Source organism: Blennius ocellaris, assembly GCF_963422515.1.
Source record: "Blennius ocellaris genome assembly, chromosome: 7".
Lineage (NCBI taxonomy): Eukaryota > Metazoa > Chordata > Actinopteri > Blenniiformes > Blenniidae > Blennius > Blennius ocellaris.
In genome coordinates, this window is record NC_137656.1 from 21,749,068 (window position 1) to 21,766,785 (window position 17,718).

Consider the following 17,718-nt stretch of genomic DNA (forward strand, 5'->3'; position numbering starts at 1 on the left):
GGAATAAGCGCACCTTAAGGGCCCAACGCTGAGACTCTGTGCGCGTGTGTGTGTGTGTGTGTGTGTGTGTCTCTCACAGCTGAGGGTCTACCAGTGTTATTATTTCTCCCTCCACTGTGACTGTCACTTTCCATCAGGAAAACGTTCCACCTCTCCCTCTGTTCCTCTTCTCTCCTCACCTCCCGGTGCTCCCACCCCTCCTCCTCCAATCTCCTTCCTCCCGACATGCAAGTGGAATTCGGCCAGCTGGTCGCGGCTGTAATGGACCCCTGAGCCCGGTGGCAGCTTAACCTAATGGACATGCACTATTTTGTTCTCTGCTAAAGACCCTCTCTGACCAAACACCGCCGCTGGTTTTATGTTGAAAGATGGCAGATTTATAATGGTCGCTGGAAGTGGCGTGTGATTACCATGTGGAGGCATCAACTGAAGTGAGTTGCATTTTCACAGATTCCAGCTCCGAGTTCATTTTCAGATGATGAAAATATGTCACAAGGTAAAATATATTTATTTAACAACTGCCGTGAATCCCATTGAAAGTTTTTACTGTGAAAAGCCAGACACATCTTGATGTTAAAAGCCTACAATTGGCAGTGGAGGCCCAGTGGTCAGAGAAGTGGGCTTGGGATTGGACGTTCACAGGTTTGAATCCCATTCTTGGCAGGTCACCACATCAGCTCCCCGGGCGCGGCGCCGTGGCGGCCCGCCGCTCCTCGTATGTGTAGTTAAGATAACTATGAAGAGCATGTGTGAAAGCAAGTAATTTCCCCAAGGGGTTAATAAAGTGTGCGGCTGGATCTGTTACAGTCACGGTGTTGTACGAAGAATTCATTTATGCTTGTGATTTGCCTTTATTATCTTCATTACATCACATTCAGTTATAAAATGGGTGTTTAAATATAGTAAATATCAGTTTTAGACTCCACTTTTTTCCTTTCAAAAACATCTCTGCTGAGTAGGTTGTAGACACAAATTCATATAATCAGCTGTAGCGACATAGTGTAGACATACAGTTGTTCTGTCACGTGTGACTCCACCTGACTCAGCTACGTCTTTATTTCGACTTGTTCCTTCACCTTTCTATACTAACTTTAGAGTCTAAAGTCTTCTCTCTACACGCTTTGCTCATTTTGCTTTCTTCTGACGCAAGTAGGATTTCACAGTCAGAGCTGATGCATACAGCCCCTGACCTTCAGCACATACATAGCAGGGATCCTTTTTAAAGCTTCCTCCCACAGACCACCAAAAGAGCTACCACACGCGCATACTACATACTAAACTACATTAAAAAATAAAAAAAAAAGTAAAAAAAGAACCAAATGCGCCACCCTCTTCGACGAGCTGCAGCATCACACATTCCCTGCAAGTTAACAGGTAGTATACAGTAACGACCACTACAGCGGCCAGTGTGGTTTGTCAGCTCAGCACAAAACACGAGACGAGATCTTTCGTCTTCTGGGGTGTTTCACTGTAATTAGTCAGCCAGGGCTTTTAGCGGAGGGGAAACAAGAGCCAGGAAGAGGAGGTTTCTCACGGCTCCGCAACCAAAACAAATAAAAGCTTTGCTCCGGCAAAACAGCAGCAGCCAGCAGCTGTTGATAGGGGGTTATCTCTGCAGTCACACATGGGCCATCGCCAATGAGCACGGGAGCCTTTGTAAGGCCACACCATGCAGCACTGCTATAACAGCACCGTAAATTCTCTGCATGTGCTTTCAAGGAAACGGTAACGACGTTGTGTAGATCCCATCACACAGAACATGTAACGACCGAGATACACGCGAGATGAGAGATGCATTTCAGTTTCAGTCTTCACGAGCATCTTCTCACACCGTTAGAGAAAGAAAAAAGAAAAAAAAAATCACCATACTGACCGTGTTCATCATTTAGAAGCATTTTGAGTTTGTTTGGCTGCAACATTTGTGAGACACAGTCTCTGTGCTTTGTAAGAGCTGTGTTGTGAATTTAAAACCTTTAGCTCTGCTTCGACGACGGCTCGCTTTGAAGCAAACATCTTCTCCACTAATGTGAAATGATGGCCCATCAATGCCGAAGAATGCAGATGATGTGGTTACCATTTCACGCGACCGCGCCGTCAAAAGGGAAAACGCGAGCGGTTTAAGTGCTTTAAAGCCGGGCAGCAGCGGTGCCTAGCTGTACGAAATCCGTGAGGCAAGCCACAAGTGTTGGTGTGTATGATGGAAATGGCAGATAAGCCCGTGTGTTTCGCTAGGAGAGTGGGTGTAGTGAAAGGGGATCAGTCCACAGCAGTGTTTAGAGGTTCAAATGCCCCTCTGGGGAAGAGAATGAATCGATCCCTCTTGGCTGGGAGTCAATCCTCTTCCCGCCTTCAGCCAGATATCCATCCACACTATACCTATAAAAGCCTCTGAGCCTTCTCTCCAATGTTATACTGGGGTCCGGGATTTTACCACAGAATGCTGAAACATAGTGGTCTGAAATCCCTCCATACCCTGTGCTTTTCAATGCCAACACAATGCAGACGTGTTGTTTAGGTCCTTCCTTCCAAAGAGGAGCCCTGCAGCGCCGTCTGTGGCATGTGTGTGTGTGTGTGTGTTTTGGTCATGATGCTCTGATTACAGGGAGCCATGGAGATAAAACTACAGCTGCTGTCTCATTAGTCGGAGTGACTGTGCCCAGTTACCAACCACAAGGAGATCCTCCCACACCCGCGGGCGAGCAGGGCGCCCCGACGCAGCCTCCAGGGAGAGCGAGAGGGCAGAGGCCACGCACAAACGTCGGCAAACTCAAGACTCGCTCACACATTTAATATACACCGCGACCATCGCGCACACTCAACCCTCTACGCCGCTCTTGCCGAGAAGCAGCCTCGAGAGGGCGAGATCATTGGCTCTGCGACAAAATGGGGGGTTTCCCCACAGGGACACTCCGTAAGCCCTGCAACAGAGCAGAGGCTGCGGGTGACCTGCTGAGCTGCAAATATAGCAAACACCCGACGAGAAACAGACGCATCACCATCCGCATTAGAACAAGCTTATCGGAGGCCCTTTGTGCAAACGCTCGCACGTCAGCATCACAACAGCCTTGGAGCCGGGGGGGGGGGCCTCGCGGGAGCCTCGATCGATGGCGAGGGCCGGGGCGGAGCCCCGCCTGCGTTTAAGGCACAGGGACAAGAAAGTGCGGAGAGGAGGGAGAGGAGACGAGGGGCGTCCGGGCTTGCCGTCCGTCACGGCCCCGCCGTGACAGGTTTATCCCCGCCAAGGGGAAAGGCAACACACCGAACGGCACAACGCGGAGCGATAAACGTCAGGCCTCGCCGCCGCGACGTGGTAATGGCTGACAAACGGCTCAGTGGCTCATCTCACTGCCAGTCATGCCCAGACACATGTGTTTGCCCTGCGTTATGTTCAGTCAGAGGGGAAAACACTAACAGCTGAAGCGGAGCCGGGCCGCTGCGAACGCTCCGATCCGCAGAAACACAAGTCCAGACTGAAACACCTGAGAGGAACGTCGTCTTCATGCCTGCTACAACGCCGCAGATGCAGGAAAGTTTTCATTTTTAAATACCTTCTATAAAAACTCCAAAAAGTGGTCACATGTGCTTGTTGTGGATGATGACGTGTTCATTTAGCATTAAAAAAAAAAAAATTGTATTATGGTTCCCATTTGACCACTTTCACATCCCACAGAGGTTATAGACTGAACCAGTTTGAAAACACCCATTTGTAAAATAAAACACACCCACTTCGACTTTGCACACACAGCGGCGAAGTAATACCACGGTTTCTATTTGAACTAATCAGAGGAACAAGACTGGAGGTGATTCAAACTGTATAGATAAAGATTCAAGTTCATTCTGCTTCTCCTGTATTCTGACTACTGATGTCGGCCAAAGGCACAAATATGTATTAATGCAAATGCAAGCAAACAATTTCAGATTCATAAGAGGTGACATGATGCGGATGCATGCAGAGTGAGGTCACCTTCTGTGTATCTCTCTCCCTCTCCCTCTCTCTCTCTCTCTCTCTCTCCCTCTGCTCTGATATTACATAACGCCTTGAGATACAGTAAGAAACCTGCCCGTGCCTTAAAAAAGTGTGAAGAGTTTTACTCCCCATGCTTCGCCCCATCAATGGAACGATAAAGCCTTGGTTTATTGCCGGCATGACCCGTCCACTCCCCACTGCATCTCAGAAAGGAGTTGCAATAAATAGCTAATAGATTTATAATTGACTCCGGCACAGTGATGAGGAGCTCAGTCGCAGAGCTGAGATTCATCCGAGGCTGATTCTAACAGATGTCTACTACAACCTCCTACATATTTCTGCTTCGAACACTGAGACAGCAGGAAGGTGAATTCACACACAGAGACCAACACGAGGAGTGTGCTGAGCCTTGGTGGAGCATGACAAAAACATCTGGTCGTATCTAAAACGGTAGCAGTCATCAGAGAGGATTACAGTGAACCAAACAAAGGCTGTGCCGGGTGGATTTTACTCTGAAGCCATGTGTCGTAGCAGGAGTGGGGGTGTTCAGGAGCGTTCGCTGTCAACGCGTTATGGCCAGAGGCAACCGATCCCTCAGTCACAACAATGCCGGTTCCAAGCCGCCTCACACGATCCACAATATAAACTTTTTTTCGATTGGCCTCACACGCCAGAGTGGGATTCGGTCTTGAGTTCTGCTTTACAGACGTGACTACACTGCACACGCTCCTCTCTGATGTGTGAGAAAGCTGAGAAACGTACCCCCTCGCACGGCGAGTTTAACAGTCACTAAATCACAATCCGCACGTGTAATATCACTCTTCTGAACCGGGCGAATACAGTGAGGCGAGAGGAATGCGGAGCGCTGCACTGAAACACAGCTCTTTGCCTGATGGATGCAAAGCCCCTCAGACGTGGTGACCTTTGGCAAGGTCGTGGCATCCCAGCAGCTGCAGGAGGATGCCCCCGAATGAATTAATAATTGATGGCATTTTGTCGTGTGGATGCTTCTTTTTCAGGTTTTGTCGCGGCGCCTTTCAGCAATACCTGTAGCTCATTTGCATGAGTCCCACAGCAGGCGGGGGCATTCGGGACTCATTTATTCCTTGAAAAGTGACACGGGGGTTTGTGCAGCAACCACAGTGTGGCTGGCTCCGCCGTCCCAAACAGATACCGCCATCTGTAGGGCGGGCAGCCGAGCATAAATTATTTATTAATGTATTGAAGACAAGAGATCCACAGGGTGCTCTGTTGTGTTTACGTCTATGTTAGGTGTGCTTGATACCTGTGACATTTGTGTGGACAGACGACACTCTCCCCCCGTCTCCTTACCTGTGTCTTGCCGGAACTGGTGCATGGACTGCAGGTCAATGATGTAAGGAGCGAGCTGGGCATCCACCTGTCCGAGTACGACACTCCCCCGGGCGTCCCCCTTCAGCACGTTCTCGATGTGGTGGCAAACCGCCGCGCTGTAGGGCCGCCAGCGCCCGTGTTCGTTCAGCCACTCCCAGACCACCACCCTGGCAAGGTTCTGAGGGGGGTACCCCAAACCGTTCATGGGCACCAGCAACCCCGATCCCGGACGAGCCATCCCTCTCCCCCCCGCCGCCGCCCCCCCACCCCTGCTGTGGTGTCTGCGCTTCCCCTGCCGGCTGCGTCCCGTTGCTAGAACACCACTGCAACCCTGTCAGTCAACTGACACACCGGAACATTTCTAGCAGTTCCGAACAGAGAGAGAGAGAGAGCGAGAGAGAGGAAAATAAAATGCTCAGATCAGCGATTAGGACAGTACTCCTCAGTTATCTCATGCTGCTTTCAGGCAATCGGCTCTGCCGGAGTCATCGTCTACAGGTACTTTCTGACGGCTGGACCCTTTGATCAGCTGAAGAGCAGCTTCGGTCCTCCGGTGTCTTGTCCTGTTTGAAGTGGCAGATGTTGATGGTGATGAGATTTGCGGCGTTGCAGAGCCTCAGTCCTCCACGGCTAACCAGAGCAGATCTGCAGCAGGTAGACGGGAGACTCTCCCTCTAAAACAAAAGACGAGGGGGACAAAAGACAACACCGGTAAACAAACGCTGTGATTTATCCCTGGAGTTATTCCTCAACAGTCAGGGGCTGTTTTAGGGAAGATGACACAAACCTAATATGCTCCCTGCTTACAAGCACCATTAATGGCCCGTATCTCTTGGCAATACTGTTCACTCAACATTGTAGTGAGGACAAACTGCCTTGTGAGTCTGTGTGCTATTAAAGCAGCAAAACCTTTTGTCATTAGATGTGTGGAGAGAGGGACCAGTCAGATATTTCCCACGTAGAGATCTGTTCCGATGGAGCAAATAACACACAAGAGACACTGTCTCTGTTGCTGCTGTATATCCTCCACAGTATTCAGTGCTAAAAGATCACATCGGATGCTTTTTTTCATGCACAACATGCTTGAATTGATTGTACAAACCTGTAGGCTGCTGTCGAGGTGCCACACGTCTGTCAGGTGGAGGCTGCATGACCACAAGAAGGTCTGATCGCAGTAGGGGAGAGAAGGGAAATAGAGAGGGGCAAATCTCTCAGCGCACCTGCCGTTTCACATCTGTGTATTTGCGATATCCTCACTACACACAAAAAAGAGAGAAAAAAAGGGGGAAAAAACTGCAACCTTTCTCCAAAACCCGGAATAATCCAGCACGGAAGGAATGAAATACTAAAAAAACAAAAGAAGAAAAAAAGAAATAAAATAAAGAACAGAGGGGGGAAAAAAACCGAGCTCAGACGTCGTTTTCTTCCCGTGGATCTGCCACAGACTACAGCAGCTTGTTGGTGCGCTGTGTTAAGTAAACGCATGCCCCAGTTGTGCGGTTTTCAGCCCGTGAGACGCCGCGCTGTGCACGCGCATCTCCCCCCCTGTCACGCACTCCCACGGTAAACACGCAATCCCCGCAGCCCGCAGACAGACGTCCAGGGACACCTGTATGTATGAGCGATCAAACCAGAAAAAAAAGTGTCAGTTCACGGAATATATTAATAACACAAGAAGAAGAAAAAAATACGACATCCGGTGTCCGGTTTCAGAATAAAACTCCAGGCTGGCTCAAGAAATAGAGGATGGAGGAACAGGAAATAAATAATCTAATACAGTTATATTATTAGATTATTAAATTACAATAATCTGCAGATTACTGTTTATTCTCACAGTAAAATGCTATTAAAATATTTGCAGTGTTTTTTCAACACTGTTCTGATCTTAAAACCGTATAAACATGTGTCAGACCACGCAACTAATCCCAGAAATGTGTGCAAACACGATCTTCAGAGTAAAGTGAATAGGGGGAAAAAAATACAGTTTGCAAATATCTTGCAAGACTACAAGACTCCTGAGATCCTTCAACGCTGACTTATCAGTGGCTTACCAGGAAACAACAGCTTAAATATAAACACGTATGTTGTTAGACTGAAATACTACAGAGCAGGGGCAACAACACATTTTAGTCCAGGCCCATACAGACCAATATCATCTAGAGTGGGCCAGATCGAAACAACACTTGATCTTTCAAGTTTTCACCAATTCACTGTGAGAGGAAACCCCCCCACACACACCGGGAAAACATGCAAACTCCACACAGAAAGACCCAGCCCCTATATAAATATGTGTTGTTGTCTGGAACAGGAGAAAGTGTTACATATTCTACTGTTCAAGGTTTATAAGAGGACCTGTGTGGTCCTCATCATAATCATAAACCTTGAACGTCTGAACAAGCAACATGGAACAACAGTGTCCTCTGCTGTCTCAACAATGTCACTGCATGATCAGCCAACCTGTACTACATCTTTATACGATAGAATTAAATAAATGATAAAGCATGGTCACAGGTAGGCCTCAGTCCAAATGAAACTCAATTTAAAAAGACAAACCAAAAACTGTTCCTTAGTATATTACTCCTATACCTCAAGAACCTGGACGTGCCTGATGGCAACGAGGTGAACAGCTGCTGTCCAGGATGTGAAGGGATCATTGAAGATTTGTGCCTCCCTGCTCAAACAGCGGGAGCTGGCAATGACCTCCAAATGATGCAGAGGCCAACCGATATTTCCAGTAGTTCTAGTGCCGCCCTGTCTGTAGCTCAACACACGATGATGCAGTCAGTCAGCGCACTTTCTAAGGTGGCATGATTGAAGGACACCAGCAGTTTGTCCTTCAGGTGGCTCTTTCTCAGCACCAACAGAAAGTGGAGTTGCCGCACTTATGTGTTAAATATGAAAATGTATTTGTATATTTTTTTATTTTAGTTGTGGGGGCATGATAGTCATGTTTAAGTGTCATTGAAGCTTAAAGCTTCATCTGTCTGTCTTCTGTGCCATTGGATTGTGGGACATGCAATGTATTATTTATACAACATCAATCATGTTTTGTCAGAATAGTGTTTTGTTTGTTAATAATCATTTCTTCCGGACATCATATACACAAGTCAATCTGTGTCAAAAAAAGAAAGTTTAATAGTGAGTAAAATATTTTATACAAATCAGGCAGATTTATACTTTAGTAAATTAAAATATGCAAACAGATTCTTTGTGTCGCTTCTTTTATCCTGTCAAAACTGAATGATTTTATGAACAATTTTATTTTACAAATATACAAAAAGATATACACAATCACAGTCTTCGATATTTAAACAGTGGCTTTAGATGTTGCATACGTCATGGACTCATCCACGAGAGATAAAATAGCGGTCTCGTCTGACACGGAACACGACAATATAAATCAATAAAAAAAGGGAACCAATGGGACACGTTTATTGATACAGGCTCATTGGAGTCAAAGAAAAGCCGTTGGAAGCAATCCATCAGTTCAAGAAACAACGTCGGAGTACAGTGGGAACCTCAAAGAATGACGTATATGAAGAGGGCCATGATGGCAGCGCTGATCAGCCCGGAGATGGGAACTGTCACGAACCACGCGATGAAGATGTTCCGGAATAAACGCCAGTCAACTGATTTCCTGGAGCGCAGCCATCCCACCGCCACCACAGATCCCACCTGGGTTCAAACAGCATGAGAGTCAAACAAACAAACAAAGTATGGCTCAAAGAGACCACACACACACTGGTGACTGAGAGGTCCTGGCTACCTTGCAGTGGGTCGTGCTGACGGGCAAACCAATATTAGACGCCACAACAACAGTGATGGCGGAAGCGAGCTCGATGCTGAATCCACTAAAGTGGGACAAAGATTGTTAGTACATCCTGACAACAAAAGTGGATCATTGTTTTTGCTCCATTAAAAAGTGCAGCATACCTGGAAGGTGTGATGGGAGTAAGATCTTTGCCCATCGTCTGGATGACCCGCCGGCCCCACACCCACAGTCCGGCGCAGATGCCGGCTCCGCCGTACAGGAGCAACCACATGGGCGTGGGTGCGTTGGACACCACTGAGCCGCTCTCATACAGAAGCCAGAGGGCCACCAGTGGGCCAATAGCATTGCTGGTAGCAACAAAAAGCACACAGAAAAAAAAAAAAATGGGTAAAGACGGATGTAAATGCCAATGAATTTCGTCAACGCAGCCTTTGCACACCTGACATCGTTGCCCCCGTGAGCGAAGGAGCCGAAGCAAGCCGTCAGAATCTGCAGGAACTGGAAAAGCAGGGAAACGGCCGGCTGGTCGACCTCCAGCTCATCGTCCTCCGGGCCGAGGTCCGCTCCAGTCTCTGGATTCACATTCTCGTCTGGGATGGAACTCTCGTTTGTCTCCGTCGAGTTGTAGCTGCTGCAACTGTCCACCCTCGACCTCCTCTGCTGCCCGCCGTCCACGGCATCTTTGTATTTGGGATCTCCTTGAATTCCGTAAATGGCCATGGTGTAGGAGGTGTAGCTGTTGTTTCTCCGGATGGGCCGCTCCTCCGTGTCGCTGTCGCCGATGCAGTCGCCAACCTTGGCCTTGTGGAGTTTGTGCAGCAGGTCTTTGTAAAGACCAGAATCCTTGTGGATGGTGTGGGACCGCCCGCTGTGAGGGTCAGTGATCATCATCGGGCCAACTGTGCCATTCAGACCTGTTAAAACACATTGTTTTCCCCCTTTTCAGTTGGTAATACTGCAACTTCCAAAATGGAATCACTGAAGATAAATATCTTAACTTTGACTGAACCAGAAATGTCTCACCATTAACGATATCCAGGTCTTTGGTGTCCATGTCATTGTTGTCTAAGTCAGCCTCCTCTGAGCCTCCCAGCTTGAACGCCACCTTCTGATTATCTGCCGGACGGATCTGACCTTGAAGGTCATGTGGCACGGGGGCCTGCTCTGCTGGCACACTTTTGGTGGAGCTCTTCTCCATTAGTGGCGTTTCACACGGAGCAGCAGCTATTTCCTCTGAAATGATTAGTTGGTTTAGTTTATTTGTTTATCTTTCAGGGACCATGTACAAAAAACATTATTCTTAAAGAAAAGACACTTTGTACCAGATTTAGCCATTGCTAGTTGCCGTTGCCAGAACACAACATTATAATACATATTACAAATATAACCCACAGTAGCATTAGTAACACTACCAATAACCATTCAAATGATTCACCTGGTTTCCTAAAATTCATAGAGAATACAAAAAAATATTATTTCTTATAATGAACACAATATTACAAAACACCTTACAAATACAACCTACAGTAAAATTACTGTTTATTCTTCATCATATGAAAGTTGTAGATTTGACCGTTATAGCAAAATACAACAAACTACTGAAGATTCAATTAATTTACTCATGGAGGCAATGGAATATAGAGTATTGTGTAATACACAGTCATACAATCGATTCCTTAGTTTTGTATCCAAGTCTTCATATGAACAATTTATTACTAAGAAACCAGTGATAAAACAAGTGTAGTAAAACTATAAATAAAGCATTTTTCTACTCTGTATTAAAGGCAAAACTGTGTTTAAGTGATATATATATGAATAAATGGGTTAAGAAGCTTTTCAAAAAATATTTTTGTGTTAATTTGTGCAACTCTTGGCTCTTCCAATCCCTCCATCTTCAGACAAGCAATACGTCAAGTTTCCATTCCTTGTCCTGCTGCACGGTGATCACATTTACTCACTCCTGATTTTCTTCTTGAGACGCGGACAGACGACGAACCAGACGACCAAAGCCGTGACGACGGCGAAGCCCAGAGAAATGCATATGGTTCCCCACCATGGCACTCGGTCAAAACCCAGCACTGCGCACACAAACCGAAGACACAAGAGGAAACGTCTGCTTCAGAGGAAAAGGGAGGCAAACTGTGTGATTTTATTAATATACAACTTTGCTGCTCCTTTAAACCAGTGAAATATGATCGTTAGTATAGATACAAAACAATCCTGTACTTGCTAAAAAAAAACAAGGGAACATATTCAGAGCATGAATGATTCAAGAATGAAAAGTCATCATATTTCTTAGCGAGCAGAAGGAAGCGCTCTTGTCTTGTTTCGAAAGCTGCCAGTGGTCTTTTGACAATTTACTCAGAAAGTCTCAACGGGCTGCTCTAACTATTCAGCATGTCCTCAGAGACAAGAGTATCAGTGAGCGTACACATTTGCACAATCAGATAGAGAGCAGTCTTGCACCGTGGCGATAAAACACAACGCTCCGTCGCACTTCGTTTCACTTTTACTCTCATGCTTCCTTGAATAGCTGTTAGTAATGCAGTCATTCAAAAAAACAAAAACAAAACCTCTAAATAGTGCGACTTACCTGTTTTACTTGACGACAGGACCAGCTTAACAATAAATAAAAGGCTCCATTGTAAAAGCTGACGCTTGTGCGGGTGTACTCCAGCTTACACATGCATGTGAAGCCACACTGGTTTCAAACATGAACAAAATCAGCTATTAAAAAAACAAAAAAACAACAAAAAAAACTTTTTTTTTATGTAACTTTGCAGTACCAGTGTGTAAAGTGCACTCGACTCTACTATGTCGTAATTTTACAAAGCTGGAGTTATGGTGTGTAAAATTCCCCGACCGGCCTGCAGCCTTCAGTGAAGGGCCCAGGCCAGTTGACTTCTTGATAAGTTCAATCCTGCAAACAAAACAAAAAGGAATGGAAATGTTCCATTTAATAGCCGTAGTTGCTTGGGACTTCCTACCACCTACTTCTGACTCATGTTTGCTCCTTTCGCCTCAACTTATATAAAGTGTGCATCCTCGCGTCTACATGCTGAGAATCTCAGTGCAGCCTGTCACATGTATTCACCTCATCTGGGAGCGGGGCTGCCGCCATCGCACAGTTCAGGTAGCAACAGTCAAGAGTGAGAGGCGGGTGTGTGTTGTTGTTGACGTGACACTCACAAGGTGCTCCTGTAAACATGATGGAGAAGAGGTTGATGCCCATTGTGATGGCATAGAAGAGAGGGAGGGCTCTCAGGCCGTTGGGCACCGGGTTGGCCTGTGGAAACACACACTTGTCTTGAGAAGAAAAAAAAACCTCTCAGGGAATCAGGGAACGCCTCGTCCTTCAACACGAGACGCTTTAAATACGAGATCTTTCACTTCTTAAACCATGAAACTCAGACGGCAATACCGGTAGTGATACAGATAAATCATGATCATTCACTTAAAGAATTACTTTGTTCATAATTTTAAACATTTGCATTTTATTTTTTTTTTCCAAACTGCTCCTTCATATCGCTAGAACACTTTTGTCTGTGATGTTTATTGGCTTCTCTCTGTACTAACAGATACACAGTTCAGCCAAAGCAGAAGAGTTTTTTTTTTTTTTTTACTCTTCTGCTCGTAAAGCCAGTTATGAAGACTTAAATAGTTTTTAATGCGGTCTTCTGAATGAAAATCGCCATCAATGACAGCCTGGAGCAACAAAGCAGCCTGTTCATGATGTTCTGATCTATTAAATAGGACATAAAGCAGGAAACTGTATTATTTTGTTAGACAGCGGTTGGTTAAACAGGAAAACTCCTTATATTTTATAGACTGCAGTTCAATCACAAATTATCGAAGACAAAACATGAATTACCTCCACCCCTGCAGCTTGCTGTGGAAAACAAGCAGCGTGTAACGTCTGGGTAATATTAAATAATTCCTTGTTTTAGCTGAGTAATTTGACAAAACCGAGAGCTGAAAATATGAAGCGTTTCACAAAAATGGCAAGATTTGATTTCGTTCTAAAGTGAATGAGCAGCTGAAATGTTCCATTAATCATCTTACAAGCTTTCAGATTGATCATGTGACGTTGTGAGAGAGAACGGCCCTTCAGCCTGAACAACTTCGGCTTTAGAAAAACTGTTAAACTAATAATTATGATCGCTTCATGGTCTAAACCATTATTCTACCTCTCGGGTTTGTCTGAAGCAGCTCTCCACTGTTGAATAGCAGAAACTCTTATTTGAATAGTCGTTTTACGCTGGTAGTATGTCAACAGTGTGCCAACAGTTAAGTCACAAGACCATGTTAGTTTGAAACACTAAATAATCTATATTTGGTTCAGGTTTTTTTGTTTTTATACTTGAGAAAAAGTGACTTTTGGATTAAGATGGTTTGTTTACTTTCATTTACAAAGCAGAATTATTAGCTATAAAAATGTGTTTTATCTTGTGAGAGGGGAGCAAAAACCTTCTTCCACTCCTTGATGACTCTGCAGGCTGAAGAGATAAGCCTCACCTTGTTCAGAATGTATCTGCGGACGAAATAGAAGAGGATTGCTGACATGATTCCCGACAGCACCGGTGACAGGAACCAGGATGACACTGGGGGAGGAAGAGGACGTGTAAAAAAAGGGAACATCAATCTTACATAAAATAACATATCCTTGCTTTAAACGGTAAACAAAAGCAACAGCATGTGCTCACCAATGCGTAGCAGTTCCATCCATTTGACCCCTTGGTGACCTCTGGCTACCATGGAGTAACCAATTGTGGCTCCGACAATGCAGTGGGTTCCAGAAATGGGGAGCTTCAGGAATGACGCAGCCAGCTGCCACACAGCAGAGCCTGTGAGTTTTTTTAAAAAAAAAGCTGTTTTTTAAAAACTTTGGCTGCACCATTCAGACTTTGAACAAGCACATTCCCGGGGGAACACCCACCAAACATGGCACTGATGGATCCCGCCATCAGGACGTGCTCCGAGCCGTTGTACATGGTCACGTCGATGATGCCCTTTCGGATGGTCTCGCTCACTTTGGCCCCCAGCAGCACCGAGCCCACCGTCTCGAAGACGGTGGCCAGGATGCAGGCCTGCCGCAGGGTGACCACCCCGGAGCCCACCGCCGTGCCGAAAGAGTTGGCCACGTCATTGGCGCCCACGGAGAAAGCCAGGATGAAAGCGATGACGAAGCCCACCACCAGGAGCCACGTGTAGCCGGACATGTCGGTGTGGAAGGCCACCGCCATGGTGGTGGCAGCCGCCAACGATGCGAGCGTGGTTGTATCCATTACGACTGGTTTGTTACAAAAAGTGTCAGTAAAACCAAGCCAATTTGATTTGATCACCGACGTCTGAGGTAATTATGTTTATTCAAAAATTAAAAAAAACACCAAAAATATATATATTTTTTTTAAACTTTAAGTTTATCTAAAGTGGCAAATAGGAAAAGAAAATATAAATGTATTGATATATTATTAGGATTGTTAATTTATTGCTAGCTATATATGTAGAGTTTGTGAGTGGGCTTCATTGTAAAAAGACGGGATATAGAGAAGGGAAAGACATCCATTGTGACTGCGAGCCTCGGACGATACGCACTGTGGAAACACATGAATGCACACAGGTTAGTGATTAATACTCCTCATTTACCGGATCATAAATAAAGGGTTAGAGTTACATTTTAACAGGCCTGATGTGACCAGCTGGCATCAGCCTGGATGATTTACTGAGGTACAGCAGAGGGAAGTGTTAATATCAGAGTTCAACCTGTGAGACACCCTCGGGTTTAACATGTGAATTGAGTGCCAGCGTAGTAAAAGATTACAGGAGCAAAAGAAGCTGTAAGTAAACTTTATATATGTCAAACATGACAGACCTGTTTACCTCGACATACTCCAACATTTAAGGGGTTTATGTTGATTATTTTCAGCTTAATGATGACGTTCAAAAACCTCCATTGGAACCTGAGCAGGTTTGAAGTGACTTCACTTTTTTTAAAGGGTTTTTAAATCACTGGAGGTGTTTTAATGGGATTTGTGATCTGAAATATAAAAAAAAACATTCATGCAACGGTAAACTTTGCATTTTGCGATCCAACAGGTGATAGGATCATGTCATATTAAAAAAAAGCCAAAGCAAACAAAGCCAGTTAAACTTGGGGGAGGAGGTGGCAAAAAAGACTGTTAATAATAACTCACTTGTTCAATATTCAGTTTTTTACCATCAGTATGGGAAACAGCGGTATGTTAATCCCCTCAGTGTTGCATAATTCAACGACGCCTCAGTGAGAAGTAACGGCAGAAAGTAGAGAAATGCAGGAGCGGAGGAATAAAACAAAAGTGTGACTTACATGCGGGGCCACGGTTTTCCTCTGCGATGTCTCAGGTGTTGGGGGGGGTCCTGCAGGTGAGGAGCTCCTCTGGCTGGAGGATGACGAGAAGCGGCTCGCGGCGGCCTGCTGCGTTCAGACGCTCGCGCTCCACGACGCTTTTTTTTTATACAAGCAGCTGCGCGAGAACACGCCTTCACAGTCATGAGACACAGGGCTGCACACACAGCAAAGCTAATGTTTATCTTGTTTGTTGTTATGGGGGAAGAAAGAAAGAAAGAAAAAAAGAAAGAAAGAAAGAAAGAAAAAACAACACAATTATAGTTTCTGTCGATTATGTCGCCCCTCTCGTCTTATCCCCAAATTGTGTTTTCCCAACAAGCGTGAAGAGACAGAAATGTCCCGTGTTTTGACTAAATATATCCTTCCACCAGTTCCTGGAGATAATTGGGAAACATATTTCAGGAGACGGTGTGTTTTGTAGTAATCACGACTTTAACACACACGAGTATATATGATCGATCAAACGCACCTAAATATTCCTGGAAACAGCCTCACAGTGTTTAAATGGACTGACCGGCCTGTTTATTATAGAAACTACCGTACATTCACATTGCTTTCACTCTGCTGCCACCTGCTGGTCATCTCAACCATCCACCCACCCATTTTTGGCCCAAACCAAATATTGACTTCGGGCCAAAGCATTTAGGCATTTAGGCGTATCATACACATGCTCACATTCACACAAACACGATCTGAAATACATGTTTTTTAGACTGAAGACTCCCACATGCATCCACAGAGAAAAACCCTGCTATCAAACTGAATCTTGAGGCAAGATGAGGAAAAGAACTGTGATGAAGGTTGTCCTTCTGTCATTCCTGCTGGAATCAGCACTCTTCTGACCTTAGGAACCAGGTAGAAGGACTCTCTGTGTACCCGCTCACATGTTTTCTCAATTAACCCTGAATACGGACTAATATGTTTGGTATTTATAATACAATTGATTAAGTATGCACACGTTTTAATTACATTTGATTTTCTTACCATCCATGAATGAATAAATAAAATGAAATTGATTAATTTAACATAAAAGTCTAATTCTCTTCTTGATCACACTCAGTGCTGCTCACATTTAATACAATTCAATAAAATGTTTTCTTTCTACAAACGTCTCCCTATGTTGAAAGAAGCTCCACCACCGGACTAAAAGGTTTTGCCGCTATATGACATGATTAAAGAAACATTTTGGCTGCAGTTAGCACAGCTTTTTTGTGTGAAGAAACATATGAAGCAACACTTCCAGACTGAGTTACTGATCAACCCGTTACTCCCCTGGAACACTCTGGGTCACTCTGTTGAGAACCTCCGCGAGGCCATTAGGTTGTCTTCAGCGTCAGCAGGAACGGCTTCTTTCCGAAATGCTCCAGTGCTTCCAAATCTGCTGATGAGTTCCTCTTCATTACTTATTTATTGACAGCTTATTGGATGATGTAGTTTGAAGTGGTGACATGTGCAGACAAGTGCATGCCGTGCGGAAACATTTTGACCTCTCTGAAGCATGTGACTTTTCCAAACCTCTTAAAACCGGAAATATGAAGCTGGTGGAAACAGTTTGTCACTCCAACATGCAATTCTTATATCAGAGATGATCATTATCAACATCATAATAATGACTCACTCTATCCATGTATGTACCGATACAGTGCAACAAAAATAATTGACATACTGTTGCTTTGTGTAGCAGGAGCAGATGATCTGCTGAATTCCACACACACACACACACCCACCCAGTCATTATGTATGTTATTATGTATCGCAGATAACACTCTGGCAATTGCAATCAGCTGAGAATATCCCAAATAAATGCTCATTATCCACTCCGATGGATAATGAACTCAGATGATGCAGCTTTTTTGTCTGACAGCCTCTTTGGCAGCTTTACATAAGCTATAAATTATACCCTTTGTGTTAATTATATGCTGATTATTGTGGCGTTTATCTTAATTATCCTATTTGCAGTACAAGAGTCACTTGTATTCACACCAGAAGAAGAAGGCAAACTTTTGTCTTCAATAACAAAAGGCAATTTGCTCTTCTTTTTAAAAACATTTAAACTCAATTATTCTTGACCAGACTTAAGTCCACAGATCAGACCCAGGGCCAATCACAGCCACGTCACATTTTACATGGCCCTCTGTGCTGAAATGTTTGGTAGTTTTTGTTTTGTTTTGCGCCGACAAAATGATTAAATGCATGAAATGAAACATGAAAATGTCTATTTATAACCCATGTTGGCAG

The 17,718-nt window shown here is 44.8% G+C and overlaps 2 protein-coding genes across 2 annotated transcripts in view; both read right to left on the reverse strand.

The window, feature by feature from the left end:
- The window catches only part of dtx1 (deltex 1, E3 ubiquitin ligase), a gene marked incomplete at both ends in the record, with an annotated part of 44,390 nt that extends 38,832 nt beyond the window's left edge, over positions 1 to 5,558 (reverse strand). The window contains one exon of the mRNA XM_080500058.1: positions 5,300 to 5,558. Coding sequence (XP_080356184.1) covers positions 5,300 to 5,558 — 259 coding nt within the window. The remainder of the gene's footprint in view (positions 1 to 5,299) is intronic.
- Positions 5,559 to 8,540: 2,982 nt separating this feature from the next.
- slc20a1a (solute carrier family 20 member 1a) lies at positions 8,541 to 14,521 on the reverse strand. The gene is made up of 10 exons (XM_080498902.1): positions 14,029 to 14,521; positions 13,796 to 13,936; positions 13,608 to 13,693; positions 12,282 to 12,378; positions 11,051 to 11,170; positions 10,116 to 10,325; positions 9,532 to 10,006; positions 9,254 to 9,439; positions 9,087 to 9,171; positions 8,541 to 8,995 (listed from the first exon to the last, which is right to left on the reverse strand). The coding sequence occupies exons 1-10, from the start codon at positions 14,375 to 14,377 to the stop codon at positions 8,840 to 8,842; spliced, it is 1,905 nt and encodes a 634-aa protein (XP_080355028.1). The 5' UTR covers positions 14,378 to 14,521; the 3' UTR covers positions 8,541 to 8,839.
- Positions 14,522 to 17,718: the final 3,197 nt, after the last annotated feature.

Excerpts from the sequence above, each read along its gene's own strand:
- slc20a1a (XM_080498902.1), bottom strand. The coding sequence starts at position 14,377 with ATGGATACAACCACGCTCGCATCGTTGGCGGCTGCCACCACCATGGCG. Across the intron at positions 10,326-11,050 it reads TCTCAAGAAGAAAATCAGGA|AGGAAATAGCTGCTGCTCCG; the intron begins GTGAGTAAATGT and ends TAATCATTTCAG. Across the intron at positions 9,172-9,253 it reads ACTCCCATCACACCTTCCAG|TGGATTCAGCATCGAGCTCG; the intron begins GTATGCTGCACT and ends GTCCCACTTTAG.